At 40.7% G+C, this 23,839-nt stretch overlaps 1 protein-coding gene across 1 annotated transcript; it reads left to right on the plus strand.

The window, feature by feature from the left end:
- The first annotated feature begins 17 nt into the window (after nucleotides 1-17).
- Nucleotides 18-22,702, plus strand: EIF4H (eukaryotic translation initiation factor 4H). Its single transcript, XM_084881632.1, has 7 exons — nucleotides 18-222; nucleotides 12,934-13,121; nucleotides 15,435-15,499; nucleotides 15,585-15,681; nucleotides 15,972-16,031; nucleotides 20,254-20,391; nucleotides 20,660-22,702. Exons 1-7 carry the CDS (start codon nucleotides 164-166, stop codon nucleotides 20,797-20,799), a joined length of 747 nt encoding a protein of 248 aa, XP_084737758.1. The 5' UTR covers nucleotides 18-163; the 3' UTR covers nucleotides 20,800-22,702.
- Nucleotides 22,703-23,839: the final 1,137 nt, after the last annotated feature.

Genomic DNA, 23,839 nt, shown 5'->3' on the forward strand with positions numbered 1-23,839 from the left:
GCCAGGCCGGGCGCGGCGCGGCGTACGTGCGCGCGCATGTGCGTGCGTGCATGCGATTTGCGATCAGGCGGCGCTGCGGACAGCCCCGGCGGCAGGGCGGGGGGAGTTATATTGCGGGGTCCTTCCTCGTTCACCCTGGTTCCTTTCGGAGCGGAGACGGCAAATGGCGGACTTCGATACCTACGACGATCGGGCCTACAGCAGCTTCGGCGGCGGCAGAGGGTGAGGCGGCCGTGCGCGCACCCCAGCCGGGCGCGGGGGGCGGGCGGAGTCGGGGCCTCCGGGGCGGCGGGAGGCAGGGTCCGGGCCAGGCCGGCGGAGGCCTGGGAGAGGCGCCTGGAAGAGGACTTGGGGCCTGGAAATGGCGCGCACGGGGAGGGGGCGGTTAGGCTCCCGGGGTCTTGCTCGCAGGGCGGATCCCTCGCTCTGCCGGCGACGACGTGTTGTCCTTCCCCCTTCCTCGGCCGCCAGGCCGGACCCTAGCGGCCCTGAGCGCCCGGGAAGACGAGCTCCGGCTTCCAGCCCCATCCCCCAGGCCGGCAGGGCCGGCACGGGGCTCTGCTGCAGCGCGGGATCGGGGCCGCCGCCTGCCCCGCTCGGGTTCCGGCCCCCGCCTCGGCCCCCCTGTTGTTGGCCTGTGCCTCCGGCGCCCTGACCCCCTTCGCCCAGAGGCTTGCCAACTGGGTAAGGTCGGGAGGCCGAGAGAGGAGCGATCCCCTTCCCCTTCCGTGGCTGCGGGAGCCAGGGAATGGCCCGGTTCACGGCGGGAGCGGGGAGACCAACCAAAACAAACACACACATCAGAGCTTCCCCCCCCCCCCCCCCCATTATGGACAGTTGCTACGTGCTTGCTGGCAGAAATTTTTATTTCTCCCTAGTTTCTCGTTCTGACCTAGAGAAGGAATCGCGTTTATAGCCTCATTCTTGATTCTGGCCATCCATACACTATATATAATTTGAGGCGCCCCGTTTTAAAAGAAAAAAAAATCATTAAGACAAGTTGCCCCCTGCAGCATTTAGAAGGTAGGCTTATAAACATCTTGCTGTTTGTCAAGGACACACAGCCTTTGTGCGCTTCCGCAGGAAGGTTACTTTCCCAGGATAACACCACAATAGTGCCTGCTGAGGTGTCCAGTCTCCTGGGTTTCAATCCCCAGAGGATATCTTTATTTGGAGAAGAATGATCTTTTTAATGCCTTGGTTTTGGGAATGCCTCAGAACAGGCTAGTTTGCGTTTGGGAGAGTACCCAGTATCACTCATTACACTATAACATGGAAGTGGAGCCACCTGTTAATTTTCAAAGGATATTTTATTTGCTAATAAAAAAGAAATAGATGTTGGATGACATGTGAAATTGTTGCCTTTGGGGTAGGTTTCTAGACATCAGATTTGTACTTGAAATTTAATAACTAGGTTTTGGGGATTTTTTGTTTGTTTGTTTTTTAACTTTCATTTAGAAGTACCCAGGGAAACTACTCTTAAACAGAATAAGTAGTTCAATATGAGGCAGATCCAAGGAGTTTTCATTGGTTGAGGACCAATGAAAAGTAAATCCTATCATACTGAACCTCAGGGACTTTTTTTTTTTTTTTTTTTTTAATTCTACCTTTTCACAAATTTGCCATCTCTTCTAGTGAGTTGAGGTGTTTGAGTTAGACTTTTAGTGGCTGTCACTTTTGACAGTTGGGGTGACTTGAATAATGCACAATAATCAAAAGTAAAATTCTCTTCCCCTGGCCGGTGTTGCTCAGTGGTCAGAGTGTTGGCTAGTGCACCAAAGGGTCTCTGGTGAGATTCCCTGTCAAGGGCGTGAACCTGGATTGCAGGTTCAAATGCCTCATATTCATGTTTCTCTCCCCCCCCCCCTCCCCCTTCCACCCAACTCCTTCCCACTGTCTTTAAAAGAATCAGTGGAGGAAATATCCTCTGGTGAGGATTTTTTTAAAAAGGTAAAATTCTCTCTCTTTTTTTTAATATACTTTATTGATTTTTTTACAGAGAGGAAGGGAGAGAGATAGTTAGAAACGTCGATGAGAGAGAAACATTGACCAGCTGCCTCTTGCACACCCCCTACCGGGGAAGTGCCCGCAACCAACGTACTTGCCCCTGACCGGAATCGAACCTGGGACCTTTCAGTCTGCAGACCGACGCTCTACCACTGAGCCAAACCGGTTTCGGCAAATTCTCTTAATATGCTATTTCAAATATCAAAAGACAAATGAAAATGTTAGCCATTTGCCCAGATGTTCTCCAAAAACTGGTATGAGAGAACATTAGCTGGCATTCTACATCACCTAAGCTTCCTAATAAAAAGTCCCTTTACTGTTAAGCACCTTCTACATATGACCTTGAAGTTTTCCATTTGACTTAATATTCATGTAAAAGTACATAAGAAATATTGCTCATATTCTTAACCTATTGGTGAATTATGTGTTCATTCAGATAATGTCTGGAGTGAGTCCAAAAATTTCAGAGGACCAGACTTGTAGTATTGTGTTCTGTACCAAAGCTTTCCTTTTCCAGAAATGTTATTTTAATTTCATCAATACTGATTTAATTTTATCTGTTATTGGGATTTCTAAAATTTAGCAAGATGGTACGATAGTTGACCAGATATTCTTTGATAAATTCAATTGTTATTTGAAGTGTGTTCACACCAATAAATGTCTTGGTACTGTTGCTTATGTTAAAATACATTGCTCAAGCATTATAGAAAATAATCCCATCGATGGAAACCAGTCTTATATTGCTTTGCTTGGTATTTTTTAAAAATATATTTTATTATTTTTTTTACAGAGAGGAAGAGAGAGGGATAGAGAGTTAAAAACATCGATGAGATGAGAGAGAATCATCGATCAGCTGCCTCCTGCACACCCCCTACTGAGGATGTGCCCGCAACCAAGGTACATGCCCTTGACCGGAATCGAACCTGGGACTTTTCAGTCCGCAGGCCGACGCCCTATCCACTGAGCCAAACCGGTCTCGGCTGCTTGGTACTTTTGGTAAGGCCCCTTCCCTCTAGTCCAGCAGTTGCCAACTGGTGGTCCGTGAGGTTCGAAAGGTTGGCAACCATTGGATTAAGGAAACCTTTGAAGCAGAGGCGCCAATTGGTGGTCCGTGACATCGGAAAGGTTGGTGACCACTGCTCTAGTCTAAAACACCTTAGCTAGACGAGATGCCCAAAACTCTAAACCATTTGGGTCACAGGTGAAAAAAATAGAAGTTTGAAATTTAGTCACAATCTAAAAATTTGGCTTTTATAATTACACCTTTTCCATAAGTTTACTTTTTTAAAAATATATTTTTTTGATTTTTTACAGAGAGGAAGAGAGAGGGATAGAGAGTTAGAAACATCGATGAGAGAGAAACATCCATCAGCTGCCTCTTGCACACCCCCTACTGGGGATGTGCCCGCAACCAAGGCACATGCCCTTGACTGGAATTGAACCTGGGACTTTTCAGTCCGCAGGCCGATGCTCTATCCACTGAGCTTAACCATTTTCGGCTCCCATAAGTTTATAGTCATATGTAATAACCAGTGCAGTTGTTGGAAGCAATATTGAACAACTGCTTCATTTTCCCAGCCTATAAAGGCATTTCCTCAGCAGCCAAGAAGAGAACCAGAGGCCACATTGTTGTTCAAAAAGCAGGTCAAAACATTCCAAATTATCACCCTGGCCAGTTTGCACAGATATTAGAGAATTTGCCCTGGGACCAAAAGGTGGCAGGTTCAATTCCCTTCCTGACCCAATCAAATTCTCTCTCTCTCTCTCTCTCTCTCTCTCTCCCTCTCCCTCTCTCTCTCTCTCTCTCTCTCTCTCTCATCAGTGTTAAAATATCCTCAGGTGAGAATGAAAAAAAAAAATTCCCCCCCAAATTATCAAAGAGTTGGTTGTGCCAAATCTTGAGTATATTTTGGGGTTTGTTTTTTTGTGTGTGTGTGTGCGTGTGAATCTTTTTTTTTCTTTCTTTTTTTTTAGTTTGCTAAATTAGCATTGAGGCACCAGTTTTTCATTTGCCATTGCCAATAAAGTGGAGAGCAATACTGATTTTACATTTCTGACTGCAATAAAAGCCTTCAGAGTGTTTAATCTAAAACCACCAATCCTGAAACGTGGGTTGGAATTAGCAAGAATGGGGGTTAATGAAATTGTATCTGCTAAAAATTGATTGAACTGCCGGGACCGGTTTGGCTCAATGGATATAGCATCGGCTTGGGGACTGAAGGGCCCTGGGTTCGATTCCGGTCAAGGTCATGTACCTTGGTTGCGGGCATATCCCCAGTGGGGGGTGTGCAAGAGGCAGCTGATCGATGACTCTCTCTCATTGATGTTTCTGATTATCTCTCTCCCTTCCTCTCTGTACAAAAATCAATAAAATATATTTTTTAAAAATTGATTGAACTACCAAACTCTTAAGTATTCTTTATCAGGTTCCAGGTAAGGGGGTTAGAATTCTAAACTTGGAGTCTTGTAAGGCTTAGCTTGGCATCTCTAAATTTCTAAGCATATTTTAACTTAAAACTGAAAAGAAAACAGTATATAAAAATAGTAGCTATTGCCAAAACCAGTTTGGCTCAGTGGATAGAGTGTCGGCCTGTGGACTGAAAGGTTCGATTCTGGTCAAGGGCAGCTGTTCGATGATTCTCTCTCATCGATGTTTCTAACTCTCTGTCCCTCTCTCTTCCTCTCTGTAAAAATCAATAAAATATATTTAAAAAATAAATAGTAGCTATTTCCACTGATACCAGGATCTGTAAAGGTATTGAAAAGCTGACTTTAAAATTCTGTTTACTACTGTGTTACTGAGTGGTTGGAGTGTCGGCCGGTGCACCAAAGGGTCTCGAGTCCAATTCCCAGTCAAGGGTTCTCTCTTCATCACCATCCCCCTTCCTCTCTTCCAGTCTCTCTAAAAAAAAAAATCAATAAGGGGAAAATTCTGTTTACATATCAAATGACAAGTTGTTTTGGTTTGTTGTCATCCTTCTCCCCACTCCCCAGTCTTGTGAAGCGTGTTACCACAATGCTTGGTTTTACCAAGAAGTATCTGGGAGACAGTTCAGGCAAAAGCCCTAGATTCTTTTTATTTATTTACTTTTAATATATTTTTATTGATTTCAAAGAGGAAGGGAGAGAGAGAAACATTAATGAGAATGTTTCTATCTGCACCCCCCCTCCCCCAATTGGGGATAGAGCCGGAAACCAGAGCATGTGCCCATGACCAGAATCGAACCTGGAACCCCCTCCCCCCCAGTCCACAGGCAGATGCTCTATCCACTGAGCCAAACCAGCTAGGGCAAAAGCCCTAGATTCTTAATTAGGCAGACCAGAGCTTGAGTGTAAGCTCAGCCATGTAGCTGTGTGACCTGGAAAAAGTTCCCTTACCTCTCTGAGCCTCATTTTCTCCACTTGTAAGGTAGAAAGTCCTCTGATGGGCTGTTGGGGTAGTAAATGTGTGACACAATATCTAGTTCATAAAAATGCTTAATAATTGGTAGTATTGGTTTGTAAATTTTTTTTTTTAATTCTTAAAATATTTCCCTTGAGATTAGTAGAGTGGGAAAAGTTCTATTGAGTTAACTAGAGTGAGTTTTTACTCAACTGGCTATATATCTAAATCCAAGCAAGAAATCTGTTTCTCTAGGGTACAATGGGTATTATAAGTGAGTACAAAGTAATTTGTTCTTTGAAATTGTTGGTTTGTTACAGAATTTATGTTTGAAATATTTAATATAAATGCCTCTGAGATTTCTAAAAACTTTTTTAGTATATTTTTCGCATTTATATTTCTGTTTGAAACTAACCTGAGTATTCTGGGAAGACTTGAATTATGAAATCCAAATTAGAACATCCAAAGCAGAATGTTTTGGGGGGCTTGTCAGTCCAAGATCAGTTCCCATCTTACCCTAAGAAAAGGAAGGAAGGGTTGGGCCAGAGAGCCTGCGCTGCCTCTTGACCTTTTCATTAATTTTAAAATTGAATGTCCGAGATTCTTTGAAGTTTTCCCCATGTCATGGTTCCTAAATGCTTCTTGTTGGGGTCCTTTGGATGTACTCCAATATGTTGATAGTTCATTGAAAATACAGCACCTCCAGTAAGCATTGTCTAGGGTACATAGAGACTGGTCTCCCTCATTCTACACACATTCTTCTGTAATTAATCAGTTCATTTTTGGAGCCTTTTGAACTGGCTTAATAGAAGATAGTTGATTTCTCATACCTGCTTCTGAGTTAGGTTTTGGTTGACATAGGTATCTGAACAAAGGTATATATTTTCCAGCCTTACACAGATAAGTTGGAAAAGGGTGTATTTTAATAGCCTTTTTAGGTAATTGTGGTTATTCTTATTTGCTGCTATACCAAAACTCAACAAGTGTCAGTTTTCATAAAGGTTAGTTGCAATATATAATCTGAAACTTGGTCAATTGGCTTTTCATACCGTTAACATTAAGAAATATATATTTATTTTTTAAGAAATATATATTTATTTATTGATTTTTAGAGAAAGAAGGGAGGAGAAATAGCTATTGGTTTGCTTCCCATACACATACCAACCAGGAATTGAACCTGAGACCGTCAGTGCATGGGATGAGGTTCAACCGACTGAGCCACACCAGCCAGAGAGAATATGTCTTATATTTTGAATGAAATTATACACAAGGGTCATTTAAGCAATGCCAGTAGACTGAATTATGCAGATCTTCCATATGTTGACACATTTCTTTATACTGTATCAAAAATCATGCTTATTGCTATCACTATCAATTTTCACCTGAAAATTTCAGGTATTGAGAGTCTGCCAAGCTTATGTTGGTGAGTATAGTTTTCTAAAGTTCTATTTTTTTGCTTGAAAGCCTTCATTTTATCATTGGCAATAGGTACGGTTGTTCTCCTTGAAGTGACAGACTCACTTCATTTTCAAAAAAATGTCTGCCAAATTCCCGTCTGCATAACCAGTTGGTCAATTCTTTCGGGTAAAAATGATGTTTCATGAAACAAATAGCTAGTACAGCTTGTAACTCACTTACATGAGTGCTTTTCCTGGAGATAACCGTTGTCCTTCTGTAAGTGGCAGAAGTGCTTTGTCCCCATCTCGTAATGAGATATTAAAAAGTGGGTCATACTTTAATATAATTAATAATTTTTACTGCTTTATCAAAGACATTTTTTACTGAAGCTGGCTTCCCACCTCACCCCCTCCTCAAGTACTACAAGTGAAGCATGAGTAATAATTCATTTTAGTGCCACCTTCTTGATTTGTGCTAAGGCCAATTATAAGATCAGTTTAGGTCTCTGATAAAAAGGAAAATTTAACATGAATACCATAGTTAGTAAACCTAAGGCACTGTTAAATAGAAGAAAGGTGTGACTCTGGAGGACAGAGCTGGAATCAAAGGAAGTAAATTTTAGTGTTCTTTAGAGTTTGAAAATATATGAAGAATTGCTACTTGAGGTAATCGGTAATGGAAGAACTTTAATGTGGTCTATATTGGGCTGGAACTTACCAGTTGTTCATTTTACCTAACACTTAAACATTAATCTGAACATTTTCATACATAACCATAAGTGGAGACCCTTATGCTGCCCTTACCCAGTTTCTTTTTTGTGTATTTGTGGCTTTACATATATAACATAAAATTTACCATTTAAGTGTACAATTCAGTGTCACTAATGTTTACAGGGGTTGCAATTCAGTAATCACAATGGTGTGTAACCATTACCATTCTATTTCCAGAACTTGTGCATCATCTCAAACAAAAACTACCCATTAAGCTAAGCTACTCTCCATTTCTCAGAGTTAATTTCATAAACATTTTTTGCTATTCCTGTTTCATCTATCTTCTCCATTGTAGGGAGAGGATAGAATATTTTAAGACGAACTCCAGCCATCCTATCATTCAATCTTAAAATATTTGAAATGCTTAACTATGTGTCTTATTATTATTATTATTATTATTATTATTATTATAATAGAGAGGAAAGGAGAGGGAGAGAGAGATAGAAACATCAACCATGAGAGAGAAGCATTGATCCGTTGCCTCCTGCATGCCCCACACTGAGGATCGAGCCTGTAACCCGGGTGTGTGCCCTTGACCAGAATCGAACCCTGGACTCTTCAGTCCGCAGGCCGTGCTCTATCCACGGAGCCAAACCAGCTAGGGCTGTGTGTCTAATTGAGAAGAGTTTGGGTTTTTTTAACTAGCAGTTTTTTTGTTACCTAGTCCATGTTCATTTTTTCCCAATTGTCTAAAAGGTTATTCATATACATGGCTTGTTGAAATCTGCAAAAATATTTGATTATAGAAAAACTTAAAACACAAAGCAGTCTAGTATAATGACCCACTCATATATCTATTACCCACTTTTGTTTGTTATTCCTCACCTGAGTATTTTTCCATTGATTATTTATTTATTTATTTATTTATTTAGAGAGTGGAAAGGAGGCGGAGAGATGTGGAGAGAGAAACATCCATGTGAGAAAGACACATCAATTGGTTGCCTCTGGACTGCACCCCCACCAGGGCCGGGGGTCAAGTCTGCAGCTGAGGTATGTGCCCTTGACTGGAATCGAACCTAGGACCCTTCAGTCCATAGGTCAGTGCTCTATCCACTGATCCAGGCTAGGGCTGTTATCCACTTTTTTTAAAAAAAAATTGACCACTCTTATTTCATCTGTACCTCCATGTTTTCCTCTTCTACAAATTTCTGGATTATTTTAAAGCAAATCTTAGTGTCATTTCATCTGGAAATATTTTAGTATGAGTTTCAAAGATAAAAACTTTAAAAAATATGCTACAGTACAAAGCCCAGCCGGAGTTGTTTAGTGATTTCACATCGACCTATGAACCAGGAGGTCACAGTTCAATTCCCAGTCCGGGCACGTGCCTGGATTGCAGGCTCAATCCCCAGTATGGGGCACGCAGGAGGCAACTGATCATTGTTTCTCATTATTGATGTTTCTCTCTTTCCCTCTCCTGTCCTCTCAGAAATCAATTTGAAAAATATTTTTTAAAGTAAAAAATGAACTCTAGATTTTAAAGTAAATTGTGTGGTTTTAAATTGTGGATTATATAAAATCCAACATTGAATGGAAATGTGAAACTTTATTTAAAATTAATTGGAGCTGGTTTGTAGGATATCATGTCAAATAATAAGCATTCTAATTTAGAAAAAGAACTCAACCTATAAAGTTCAGAACTAATCCGTAGATATAGTTTACTCTGGAGCTTTTTTGTGGCAGTATTCTCTTAGGACCAATGAATAGATCTGAAAATTATGATTTTATTTCCTCTGGAAAATCTGGGACTTTTGAATTGAGTAACCTTTCACCCACATACAGTTATTATATTAATAACTTGATTATTTGCTTTCATTAATGTGTGGGAATCCAAAACTTAGAATGTTATGATATATACCTTTTTCCTAGTAAGAAAATTCCCTAAAAGACTCTGTAAACCAGAAGTTCCCCTTATGTTGACTATTCATCTAAAACAAGGCTTATAAACTGCTTGTTGTGTCCTATTGGTAGATGATTAGATTACTTTAGTGGGCCCTGGCAAGATGAAATGGAATAGAGAATAGTGTGTTTTTTACTGAGTTAGTGCTGTTGGGCTAGCTTTTTTGTTTCTTTTAATATGTTTTTATTGATTTCAGAGAAAGGGAGAGATAAGAACATCGGTGATAGAGAATTATTTTTTTTAAATATATATTTTTTATTGATTTTTTACAGAGAGGAAGGGAGAGAGATAGAGATCTAGAAACGTCGATGAGAGAGAATCATCGATCAGCTGCCTCTTGCACACCCCCTACCGGGGATGTGCCCGCAACCAAGGCACATGCCCTTGACAGGAATTGAACCCGGGACCTTTTAGTCCGCAGGCCGACTCTCTATCCACTGAGCCAAACCGGTCTCGGAGTGCTCTCCCTGCAAATCATCGCAGGCTCCACCAGATCTCCTATGAAGTCAAATGCTCCAGGCTAGCTTGGCCAGGCCCACTCAGTGGCTGCAGTGGGCCCATTTGGCGACCTAGGCCGTCTCGGTGCCCCACCTCTCCCCTCATTGGCCAATTTGGTGTTCCGGGGCGGCTTCTAGCCGGGGTGCCAGGCTCGAAACCAAACCGGTCTCGGCTGCTTCAATAATTCTTAAGAAAGTGTCTAGAGCAGTGATTTTCACCCTGTACATTTCATGGCATATATAAACTAATTTCTGAAATCCTGCAGCACACCAGAAAAATATATTTTTTGCCAATCTAACCAAAAAAAATAGTTATGATTTTGATTTATTCATATTGGACAGCTATTGTTGCGTTGGCTGTTGTTATTTTGTATTGGACAATCTAAGGGGAAAGAGGTCAGTGCCCCTGACTAGTCAAGTATTGCATGTTTTAAAAATTCTTGAAGTGCACCATTGTGCCTCTTGCTGCACATTGGTGGAAAATCACTGGTCTTAATGCAAGGATGTCAAACTCTCATCCCATGGGCCACATGCCTCATTTATTTGGTCTGTGTTAGCCTTTGAGTTTCACATACTTAGTCTAAAGTATTTAGCCACTGATGGTTTTGTGAGGCTAGGGTGAAATGAGCAAGTTGTTGAATTTTGGTTAGTTTAGTTAAAATACTGCTTCCCTGAAATGGGGTTCTTCTGTCTTCCCAAAACTGGCTTCTTATCCTACTACATTCTTATTAGTGTCCCCATTATCTTATTACCATTCATTGAGGCAGCAGCTCTTACCAAAGCTCTTCTGGCTTCCTATTCAATCTGAGGTCATCTGACCCTATCTTTTCAGTTCTACATGGAACACACTCCATAAATTCTCATATAAATATTTAATATGCCCTTTCAGCAAGCCTCCCTCCCTCCATTTTCCTTATTTATTAAACATACAGATGGAATTTATCATCTCTATATGCTCCCCTTCACCTTAAATAAAAATGATTGTAACTTCTTTATTTTTTTTAACATATACAGCAGGTCCTCAAATTATATCATTTCACTCAACCCAGGTATCTTAATAACATTGTGATGCTCTAGGAACTTAAACTCTTTGTTTATATTAATTAGTCTATGCCAAAATTGTTTTATTACATATATTTTTAACTTTTAATTATTTGAGAGAGAGAGAGAGAGAGAGAGAGTCACTAATTTGTTGTTCCATTTATTAATGTATTCATTGGATGTTTCTTGTATGTGTCCTGACAGATCAAATTGACAACCTTGGTATATGGGGATGATGCTCTAACCAACTGAACTATATGTAGGCTGGTACTTTGTTATATGTTATCTTGCTTAAAGTCACAGAATCTATCAATGATAAGAGAACATATACACAAACATATCGTTATTTGTGGTTTATAGGTGCTGCTCAGTTGTGAGCTGATTGAAGGCGAGGGACTGTTTCCATTGGATATTTAATAAATGTTGCATAAATGAATTTGAAGTGTTTATTTTTCATACTCTATTTTGACATTTTCTGTATGTTTATACTGTATCTTATGTGTTCGTTATCCAGTTCTATAGAGTATCTTATTGAAAGTAATTTAGGTTTTATGGTATTGAGATAATAGCAGTTGTTTTGCACACTATCAGCAGTGTTAAAAATGCAAAATAAGTAACATTTGCTAACCCTTGGAGAGGGGAGAGTGGGATGCAATTCACTTAATAAACCTATTTTTTTCTGGTGTTCTTAGGACAGAATACAGAACAACTATATTTCTGTCCCTGCCTCCCTCCCTTCTTACCTTCCTTCCTTCCTCCCTCCCCTCTCTAAAATCAATAAATAAAAGTTTTTTAAAGAATTATATTTATTACCAAATATTTAGCTGGAGTTTATTTCAAGGGAAGATGTGAAATTTCTCCCATGATACTTCTAGCAATATATGGAAATGAGGTTGCATTCCAGGCTGACATTCATATTTCCCCTGCAAAAAGGATGACTTTGAGCAGATGTTGGGTTGTTGAAACTCATTTATTTTAAATAGTTCCCCTTTCTGTTCGTTCATTCATTCTTCATTTTAATAGATTACTTTTAAGAGCAATTTTGGGTTCATGGCAAAATTGAACAGAAATTACACAGTTCCTATATAAACCCTGCCCTTGCACATACACAGCCTCCCGTTTGCAGAATAGTAGTACGTTTATTACAATCAATGAACTTCTACATTCATAACGTCATTATCTACATTCATCATGTCATTATCACTCAAAGTCCAGTTACATTAGGGTTCACTTTCAGTGTTGTACATTCTGTGGGTTTGGACAAATCTATAATGACCCCACTTACTTTTATATTATCTATAAATCATTATTAACCTCAGGTTGTAGGTAGTGGTGATAATGGTACTTGTTACTCTATACATATATACTGTGTGTTAGGCAGGGTTTTAATTTTAAGCACCTTACATTTGTTTTTTGTTGTCCTCCCCCCCCCCCCCCCCCAATAACTCAAGGTCTTTATTAGTATTAACCCAACTTCACAAATAAATAAATGCTTAGAGAAGGTGAGCTTAGATCATATGGTTAGTAAGTAGTAGAGCTGAGATTTAAACTGATACCTCTGCAAATTGTCAGTGATGAGGCACAATCAAGGTCCAGTCTTTGCCACTTCTTAGCTCTGAACCAAGGACAAGTAAACCACTCTGGTTATAACTGAGAACATAACATTGGGGTTTAAATGGCTAAGTAATATGCTCCACACATTTGAGGACCCAGTGACGTAAAGCATGGGGAGAGGATTCTATGATTCTGGGGATATTTCTGTCACTATGAAACAGCCACCTTTTTGATAAATAGTATTTGGAATACTCTTATAATTTCCAGGTGATGTAATTATACATTTTAGTGGAATGTGTAGCTGACTGGATGGCATTTTTATTTTTCCTGATCTGGGACAGGAATATACGGACAGACTTGAATGCTGTTTGTTTCCCCTCCTAGGTCTCGCGGCACTGCTGGTGGCCATGGTTCCCGCACCCAGAAGGAGCTGCCCACAGAGCCCCCCTACACAGCATATGTAGGAAATCTACCTTTTAATACGGTTCAGGGCGACATAGATGCTATCTTTAAAGATCTCAGCATAAGGAGCGTACGACTAGTCAGAGACAAAGACACGGACAAATTCAAAGGTGAGTTTGGGGAAATTCTTACTTTACATTATTGTAAGGTGTGGGGGGGGGGGGGGAGGGGGTGGTGGTGGTGTCTAAACCAGAATGTTTTAGTGAACCACAGGGCTCTAATTATGAAAGTGTTCTAAATGTTTGCTTGGTCCAAGTAGCTGCAATAAACATAGCACTTTGACTCATAGGCCTTCAGTTCTACCTGGGGGGAAATGTTTTATAATACATCATCTAGTTTGTAGAAATATGTGTCGTATCTTCAAGTAAACCTATTTCTTTGCCTGACCTATACAGCAGTCTTGTCTGACACTAAAGGAGTTAATGGAGAGAAGTGAACAAATAAATATGAGGATTTTTCTGGTGTATTTCACATTAGCCAACTTGTGCATTTTTCTTGGTAGTTTTTCTATAGTTCAGTTATTTATTATAAATTCCAAAAGATAAACTAATAAGTGTTATTATCATTGTACATTTGTGACTTCAGAGTATGTGTTTGGGAGAGGGTTGAGTCAAATTTCAGATACAGTTAGAGCCTATAGATTAGTATCTTAGAGGCAATTGAGCAGAGGAGAAAGAATGAAGAATCAAATGACATCGTCATCTAGCTTTCAAGATTGCCTGAAGGGAAACATGCCCAGTAGTTAAGTGCCTGGTGCAAGGTATAAAGGCATTTGGTTTACATTATTTATCCAGAAGTATGTTCATGAAAAGTAGAGTCACTGTGGTGACTTACAGTGGGGAGCTGTGCAAGAAGCAGAGGTGCTGCTCCTTTGAGTGGTTCTGTACGTAGTGAGGGTTTTTTTGTGTTTTGCGGTGTGTTTTTTTTTTTAACTTGTTGAAAGCTTTTGACTTTAGAACCTGAAACTTTGTTACCGAGTGATTAAACAGTGAAAACGAATATATTGATTAATCTTCTGTAAGTCCCACCTAGTTTGCTTGCTAAAAAGCATTTAGGAATTCAGAGTTAAGGTAAAAATGTGTAGGTGAAGCCAACCTTTGGGGATGGGTCAGTAGAGCAGCAGGTTTTAGACTATCTCATAGCAAATCATCTTCCATTTCAGCAGCCCTAGGGTGTGAGATGTGTGACTGGGCTGGGGTTGCCTCTTTGAACTTTGGAGTGGTTTTCTCAATTTCTCTAAACATTGAAGCTATTTAGGGAAGAAGGTGGGAGGGCAGGGGACACTTTCCAGCCAAGCAGTACATTCTTTGTGTAAGTACTTACTGAGCAAATGGAGAACAGGAATAGTTTGGACCCAGGCCTTCAAAGCACTTGCAGCCTAGTGGGCTTTGAAGGTAAAGTGTAATCATCACACAGGTAAGTATACTCTGCAGGAGTGGGGGTGTGCAGGGTACAGTGTGAGCATATTACAGCAGGGAAAGTACTTAACCCAGATGTAGTTCCTGGGTGGCAAGGAACATGGACAAGAGTGTTGCGCCTAAAAAGAAAAGCTTATTCAGAGGTTTTTATACCAACTACCTAGTAGTAGTAGGCACCTTCAGCCTCTCCTTCAAAGCATATCAATATTGACTTTGCCCTAAACTGTTTGGCTCAGTGGATAGAGCGTTGGTCTTCGGACTGAAAGGTTTGATTCCAGTTAAAGTCGTGTACCTTGGTTGCAGGCACATTCCCAGTAGTGTGTGTGCAGGAGGCACTCATTGATGTTTTTAACTCTCTATCGCTCTCCCTTCCTCTGTAAAAAATCGATAAAATATATTTTTTAAAAAAAACAACAACTTTGAAATCTGTCTTAAAAACCCTAGTACAGTATATCAAAAGTCATTCACAAGTCAGAACCAACAACTCTGCTGTGATCCAAGAAAGGTTTTAATATGGTTAAAACATAAGAGAGCTTTATAAAAACACAGCTGCTATTTTAGTGCCTGTTTGATTAGTACTTTCTGAAAAAATATAACTGAGAGGGAGGAATACCAATCAAGTTCTCTTTATTAAAATATATTTTTATTGATTTCAGAGAGGGAGGGAGAGATATTATAGAAACATCAGTGATGAGAGAATCATGATCGGCTGCCTCCTACACACCCTCTATTGGGGATCGAGCCCATAACCCGGGCATATGCCGTGATTGGGAATCGAACCATGACATCCTGGTTCATAGGTCAGTGCTCAACCACTGAGTCACGCTGGTGGGCAAGCTGTCTTTACTGAAAAGTAAAAATGTTCTTTCAGGCTCTGCTAGTCTGCAGTCATCTAAATGCAACAAAAGCGGTAGTTCTGATGTGGACAAGTTGTACAAAATAGCAACCCCATCATAGTGTTAACCCATAATTTCTTGAGGAAATGGAGTGTTTTCTTTCTTACAGGATTCTGCTATGTAGAATTTGACGAGGTGGATTCCCTTAAGGAAGCTTTGACATACGATGGTGCAGTAAGTATGTTCAGGTTTTCTCTGTCGTGTTGTTAGTTGAGTTTTTTTCTTGCTAATACTTATGCTGTTTTCCTCTTGTCATTAGCTGTTGGGTGATCGGTCACTTCGTGTGGACATTGCTGAAGGCAGAAAACAAGATAAAGGTGGCTTTGGATTCAGGAAAGGTGGACCAGATGACAGAGGTGATTGGTTCTTCTAAAACTGAACATGCAACTTACTGGTTACAACTCTGGAAGGTTACTGTAGAACTGTCTTGTAGGTCTGATAGGTTTTTGTGAGCTTTTATAAACATAAAATCTTAGAATAGATGATGCTTCTGCAAGCCTGGGGTTGTTTTCCTGTTGGCAGCAAAAACTCTTTAATTTTGTTGAACTTCCCATCACAAGTTGTACATCGTCCCAGTGAATTTTTCCATGTGTTTGCAGCAAGGTAATGATCCAACCTCAACTTTATCTTTTTTGTGTATCCTCAGGAATGGGTGGCCCTCGAGAATCTAGAGGTGCATGGGAGTCCCGGGATGACTTCAATTCCGGTATCAGTATTTAAAGTATCACCACTTAACCTTTTCCAATGGCCTTGCTGCTGTCGTACATTTCTTGTGCGTAGCCGGCCTGGCCGGACTACTTCTTTAATGCCTTTGACAAATGAAACTTTTCCAAAAGGTACCCAGGCATGCAATAAGCCTCTATTAGAACCTAAATATTTGGGGTAGGGCCTGGCAGTCTGATCCACCTTGTTTTGTTTGTTACCTTTCCTTAGCCAGCTGTTCATTCTCACAGGGTCTAGCCTAAGGAAACTACTTGGTGGCTCTTGTTTGTGTGTACCGCACAAATAGAATATACAGTTTGGAGATTTTAGAAACTCACAGAAGCCTTTTAACTGTGACTCCTGGTGGCTGCCTCTAAGATGGTAAAAAAGTCCTTGTGACCTTTTTCTTGAGGGGTGCAGAACTCATTCCTTATGATGGGCATGATCCACTTTATCGTTCTATTCTTTTTTCTTTAGAGTGAGAGGAGAGAGAGAAACATCAATTTATTTTATTCAGACATTGGTTGATTCTTATATGTGCCCTGACCAGGGATCAAACCCACAATCTTGGAGTATTGGGATGATGATCGAACCAACTGAGCTACCTGACCAGGGCCTACCATTCTTTTTCTTAATTTACCAAGGCAGGCCAATAGGAGCCTCCTAGCCTCAACTCAAGAGGCCAGTTTGCATGCCAGGCCTCTGCTTGAAAGATCTCTTAAACATTTCTTCATCTCATTACCTTTTTTTTTTTTCTTAAGTCATATGTGTAGTAAAAATGTCAACTGTAACAGAAAAGTGTTTTGTTTCCTATAAACTTGATGTTATTTCTGTACTCTTCCAATATATGAGAACATCAACACCCCCGCCCGCACCCCTGCCCCCATCAAAACAAAAATCAATATAAAGTAATGGGTAAGTATGGGGAACTTGGTGCAAGGTGTCTTTTGAGTTTAAAAAGTTTTCAAATTTATTTCTAGTACTGCTTTAGCTAAACAGGTGACTATATCTGTTGAATAATTTATTTTTTTTAATCCTATAGCCAATTAGAAATGAGCTTATTCATAAAAGTACAGTATAATCCAGTAAACCTGTAATTTTATGTATAAGCTAGTCTCTGATTGAAACATGCAACAAATGTCTAAAGTCTTAAAGCCAATCCAGGTGCAGCAGTTAATAGTTGCTCAGTGAGTGGTGGTCTTTGACCTGCCAGTTGTGCATTCCTGGCACTGTGGAAAGTTAACCAACTGGTGCTTTCAGCTATTGACTTAGCTTGGGCTTTAACTCTGAAGCAGACATACAGTGAGCATAGCCAGAGAAACTACCTTGCCACTCACCAGTTTCAGTGTAAACTACCATGTTTTGGTGAAGTGCCACATGGTAGAGTAATGCCTAAATATATTATTTATGAAAGCAGATCTATGTTGTTCTTTAAAAGAATGATGTTATTTTTTAATGCTGTGTGCTGCTAAAAAAAAATGAAGCATCAAGTAAAAATTAAAGCATCCCGCCACCAGAAATAGCTAGTGTGTTAAACTAAACTTTGTAAAGAAAACTCAGAAGATTCTCATGCATAGTATGCCTCCTGAAAATCTCATCAAATTGATTACACAATATTTGTTAATGTCGGCCTTGCTTTTCTCATTATCTTTCCAGGCTCGTATCATAAGATATTCTGCAATGAAACTGTCACTGATAATGTACATTGGTTTTTTCTCCTATACTTTGTCACATCCACCTGGACAAAGTAGCAGTTGTGTTTACCACACTCTATGTGGGTGTGAGTTTGATATGTTTTACTAAACACTGGCAGCAAAAAATCATTTAACGTTATTAAAGGGAAAGTAACTTTACTTTCATACTCATATGGAAAGGGACACTTTACAGTTTAGATTTGTTTGGAGAAAGTGTCAGGTTAAAAGACTGAAGAATCTTTTATTTGGCTTATGTGTGTCCCAACATGTTTTCCCCCAAAGCAGTGCTCTGATTTGGTCTAAATCTCTTTTAGAATTGTTTTTATTGCTTGCTTTGTTAAAATGGGTATTTTTCAACTCAGTCTCTGAACTGGGTTTTAAATAACTTGATCTATTTCCAAAATCCTTGCCACCCTTAAGGAACAGGAAAAGTACCATCATTACAGATAGAGTTATTCTCCATATATGCAGTAGTTAGGTTCTATAGAATCAACGAGAATGCCGAATTAGCAAATACTGATCATCTTCTAGGGGAGGATTCTTTGAGCCTCTGATCATAGCAGTTTGTCAGCAGCTGTATGCATAAACTTGCTTTGTGTGTGTTTCTATTTAAAGACACCTTATTTTCTATATATTGTTGATTCATTAATATTGAACTTGCCAGCAGCACTGTAACTCCATGAATGAAGCTTATCTAACGTGTATTTTCTCCCTGAGATACATCAGAGCCTTCTTATGCTTAGAGACACTAGACGGCTCTTCAGCACTATTTGGGGGCCATTTTAAACAAGAATTACCAACAAAAAACACAAGAGCAAAAAAACTTCGCACTAAATAGGTCGTGAAAAGAATCTTTTTACAAGTATGAGCTGAAACAAGGCAGAGTATTGTCTTGTTCCACCTCAATTGAGAACACTTGTCAGGTGACTCAAGTCTTTCACTGTTGTTTGCATGTCTGAATGTCAGTGAAAACACTGCAAGTATCAATTTGGGGGTTACAGGTAAATTTAGCAAGTATTTTAATTTGCAAATACAAAATCTGTGAATAATGGGGATCAAGAATCTAAATATATAAAAGCCTAAGCAACTGTCGCAACCAAAACAACCGCATGGACAACTGAACAGGCTGCATGGGGCGACCGGGCTAGCAGGGGGCTTAATGAGGGATGACCAAACGACTGAGTCAGCAGGCTGTGTGGGGTGACCAGGCTGGCAGGGGCAGCAGTTAGGGTTGACCAGGCCTGGGGGGAAGGGGGTTAGTGTAAGGCGACCAGGTCGGGGGGTGGGGGGGTGGCGAGGGGCGACAAGGCTGGTGTCGGGGAGCAGTTGGGGGCAACCAGGCCAGCAGAGGGACAGTGGGGGCAACCAGGTTGGGCGTGACCAGGCAGGCAGGCAGATGAGCAGTTAAAAGCCAGTGGTCTGGGATTGGAGAGAGTACAGGCTGGGCTGAGGGGACTTGCCCCCCCCCCATGCACGAATTTTGTGCACTGAGCCTCTAATATAGAAGGTCTCAAGCTCAGGATTCTTCTCAATTATACATTCCTATAAAGCTTTGAGCAATGGCACCATCCTTATAGTGAGTAAAAGTAGTCACCTTTGGGAGCTTCAACAAAGGGGGCAAGCATATGTGTTCAATTACAATCTCATTAGCTATATTTTTACTGGAAGTTAACTCTGATTTCAGTGTTAAAAGGTTAATTAGCTTAAATTCCAATAACTGAAGGACTTGCACTTAAATATAAATCTAAGTAAAACCTTAAAGTCCATTGAGAAATACTTCTACACACTGATGAGAATTGTAACTTACTCTTAACATTTGTAAATGAGATGCATTTTACTTACGTTGATAATTGTTTTAGCAGATAACACAAATGAATGAGGGAAACCCCTTTGCAAGTAGAGGAGGTGAGGTACAGGTTGGGTGTGAGGTGCTCTGCTCCTTAGCATTGCCTCCCTGAGGGAGTGGGCCTGACTGGGATAACTGCTTTGTTTACCACACAAGTGCTTTGCTTTTAGAATGATCCACCCTGAAACGCAGCAGGAACAGGAAAATGGGGAGTGTCACCCAGAAGTGGCTTCGTATTTTTGTTTTGTCTTTGTATTTTTATTTTTTCTTGTTATTTTTGCATTCTAAATTCTCACTTCTAAATTTCAGGTTTATCTTTTTAATAACCTTATAGATTTATAATAGAAAACAGAATAAAATGTGCCTTGAGGATTTTCCTATTGTTTTAAGTCGTATTAGAATATAGTCTCATATGTTGTTTTCCACTTTTCCTGCAGGCTAAGAATTTAAACAGCTTATTTTTCTCTCCCAAGATTCTTTTTTATTTAAAAAGTCTATTTGCATTGAAATTATCAAATAGTTTCACATTTGGACTCATTTTCAATACATTATACTTCGGAAAAACTTCAGATGGTGGACAAACTAAAGAACTTAAAATTTTTTAATCTGAAACAATTTACTCAAGATATGTAGTCAGCTTTGAGACAGTAGTTTCTAAAGTAATTCAGTGTCATCTTTCTCTTCAGGCTTCAGGGACGACTTCTTAGGAGGCAGGGGAGGGAGTCGTCCAGGTGAACGGCGAGCAGGCCCCCCGATGGGGAGTCGTTTCAGAGACGGCCCTCCTCTCCGAGGGCCCAATATGGATTTCAGAGAACCAACAGAAGGTATGGCGGCAACTTTAAAGGTGCTCGGAGAGTACCTTTTCGTGATATTTTGTACCTCATAGACATTTGCCTTCTATAACCCATGCACAGTTACTGTAGACCCACCCTTGGTCTTAAATAGAAAGTTTATCTTTATTGTGTATCTAGGAATAGAATAGTTCTTAAAAGCTGTTAATTTTTAGAAATTGCGCTGGGCTGTAGAGATCATTTCACCCGGTGGGGAATGAATGGGATCCATCCTTTATAAACCTTGTTTTTCCCCTCCCAGAGGAAAGAGCACAGAGACCACGGCTCCAGCTTAAACCTCGAACAGTTGCAACACCCCTCAACCAAGTAGCCAATCCCAACTCTGCCATCTTCGGGGGCGCCCGGCCCAGAGAGGAAGTTGTCCAAAAGGAGCAAGAATGAGCTGGCGGTTGGGAGGGAATGGGGTTTGGGGGCAGGGAGAGCAAGACCGAAGCCTGGCTAGCCCCCTGGACCGGCAGTCCTGCAGTTACCATTCCTGCGCCTGACCTTTGTCCTCCTTTCTTACAAAGGAAACACAGAGCTTGTGAGTGCATGTCAGCAGTTAACAAGTGGTTTTTAGTACATTCTTGGCTTTGCTGTATCTAGTGCCTGTTTCGTGCTTTCTTTTCTCTGCCACTCCTTTCCCCATTTCCTTCTGTCCTTTTCCCTTCTTGTTCCTTGTTTCCTTCCAGCACATGAGTTTCTCTAAAGGGACAAAGGCAGCCACCATGTGGAGAGCTCTTTTGAATTGAGGTGCTGTTTCATTTTTCTCCTTCGCTTTCTCATTTTACTTTAAACACACTGGCCAGATTCCAGTCACTTCCTTTTGATTTTTCTTTATTTTTTTTTTTTTTAGTGCTTCTCCGACCTGCATGTTGAGTTCTCTATTTCTGTGGCTTTCACATACACATACACAAAATAAAAAATTTAAAAAAAAGAAACCACACACACACACAAAAGAAGTCACAAATTGAATAGCATTGTTTTTATTCAGCTTTGATCAACATACAGATTTGGAAACACCTTGTTTTCAAAACAAGGATAAAATGTCTGTTGATTCTTGCAGATTTCCTCCATCCTATTTATAAGTAGTCCTGTCTCTATGGCCCCCTCCCCAGATGGTTATTTGAGCAGAATGGGTTCACATTTTGACAGTGAAACTTAAAGGGTAATGTGAAGTGTTCGTAGGGAGTTTACATGGGAGGATCAGTTGAATGCACTACTGTATTCACATGTCTTATTACTGCTTTTTCAACACTGTCCAACTGGTTCCCTCCTTTCACCAGCTATATGAGCGGCTCCTCTGGCTGGCTGAATGTATCCAACTACCTGCTGCTGGTTTCCTTTCTACTGGGCACAGGTGCTTTGGGGGACTAAAGGGTAGGGGTGGGGGGATGGTAGAGCTGTGCTGGGATCACTTTATAGTGTGAACATTGCTTTTTCCAAATCCCCGTTATCTGTGTATTCTGCATCTCTCCCTTGCATTTATCTGTTCCCTAGTTAACAGTGAGATACTGTGCTTCCCACCACCCTTTACTTTTATAATGAAAATTAAAATGGGCCTGGAATATGGCACTTTACTCTGTTTCACTTGATGAATTGAGAATTTTACTATGCATAGCTATCAAGAACCTTAAAATAAATGGTAGGTGGCTGTAAGGTCTCATCTTTGGGACAGAGTTCATTGTTCCCACATACAGTGTTCAGCATTTACCCAGGGCTAGGGGTCTAGGCAATAGCTTTTGAGCTTGAACACCCATATGTGGACAAATTAAATTCATTAGCACCCGAGTCCCACTCGTTTTATTGGGAGAAATTCAGGATCAGCCAGCAGCTAGAGCGGGAGAGAGAAGAGGCCCTCGCCAGCATGCTGGAGGGCTGAGGGGAATCGGCCTGCGCAGCGCGCTTAGATAGTAGTTAGTCCCTAGCTGGCGTCCTTGGTGTCTACTCTGTCTTGTTGCAAGGTCTCGGCCGTTTACAGAACTCTCCCTTCTTTCCTTCCACCTGTCATCTTTGCTTCTGGAATAAGAACCATTTGTGTAACACCAATACTTAACTTAAGAAAGACATGCATTATGTGGTTGTAACCAAACCTGATGCTTTCAGATGACCTTCTTATATCCTCAATGTGGAAGAGATTAAGGACAAAACAAATTCACCTACACTTCTGGGCAACCCAGTTGACTTTTAAATGTAAGAATGGAATTCCAAACACTTAACACATTCAACTATATGACAGAAAGTAAATCTATGGATATGGTATTTTGTGAATGATCTTTTAAATAAAAGAAAACCTTACGTAATATTTAATGCTGTCTTTATTTTGAGGTGGTTTTTTTTTTTAGCTGCTTATAAAATTAACCATTTTTAATTTGGGAAGCAATATCTAAATTTAGTAGAATACTGTAGTTTAAGAGAGAGAAGCTGCTTGCTTTTGGAAGTTACAGGATTAGTGAAATTAAGAGCTAATGATTAGAAATAGGATGCCAGATCCCCCCCAATCCATTTTCTAAAAATGTAATTTTCCAAACAGCAACCTTACATGATGTGGCTGTAGTTTTTCCCATTTGTTTTTTATAACTTTGTTTTTAGAAGAAATTCTAGGTACTCTTCATGACAATGGTGGGTGCTACTCCATAGCAAGCAGATCATGTTTGGGGAAGAACTGCTCTGTAGTTCGATGGTTGTATGACTGTGGTCAAGGTACAGGCTTTGAGCGGTTTGGAAGAGGCCAGGCTGGCGCTGGAGATGATGGTAGAGAACCTGGCACGGTGTGGTTTGCTTGCCTAAAGGTGAGAGCCTTGGCAGCTTGACCTGGAGAAATAAGGTGGCGGTAGGAGCTGTTCTGGTGAGTGCATGAGTGACTGTTTACTTCAACTGCTACCCAGCCAGGAACATGGAGGAGAGGATTTGCTGCCTGCTGATGTTTTCTTTAAGGGGGAGACGGTCTCCTGGAGGGATTTTCTAATGGCCAGAGGCTTGAAATCCAACTCTGAGGCTTCTTTCCAAAGGTGCTGTTAGATTCCATCTTTGGAGGACCTGCAGAATGTTCAAACCCTTGAAGAATCAGCTAGGCTTCCCAGGAATTCAGAGGTTTTTAAAAATCTGTTTGTTCTTGAGGTACGCACTCCTACCAGAGATCAAACCCACAACCAGGATATGTGCTCTGGCCGGGAATCAGACCGGCGACAGTTTGGTGCACAGAACACTCGGCTGAGCCACCGTGGCCCGGGCCAGAGGTTTCTTCATAATGGAAATGAAACTCCTGTGCAGCTGTCTTCCTGCCTCCCCCCATATATTGCTATAACTTTACAGTGGTTGCTTCTCATAAGCACCTCCATGGTATGTAATAGTTCTGTAATACTACAGAAAGCATTTTAGTATCTGCCTCCCATCCATAAGTTAACTGAATGAAGAGAGAAGGGTACAACTTTCCCCAAAG

Source organism: Pipistrellus hanaki (genome assembly GCF_964339955.1).
Source record: "Pipistrellus hanaki genome assembly, chromosome: 4".
NCBI lineage: Eukaryota > Metazoa > Chordata > Mammalia > Chiroptera > Vespertilionidae > Pipistrellus > Pipistrellus hanaki.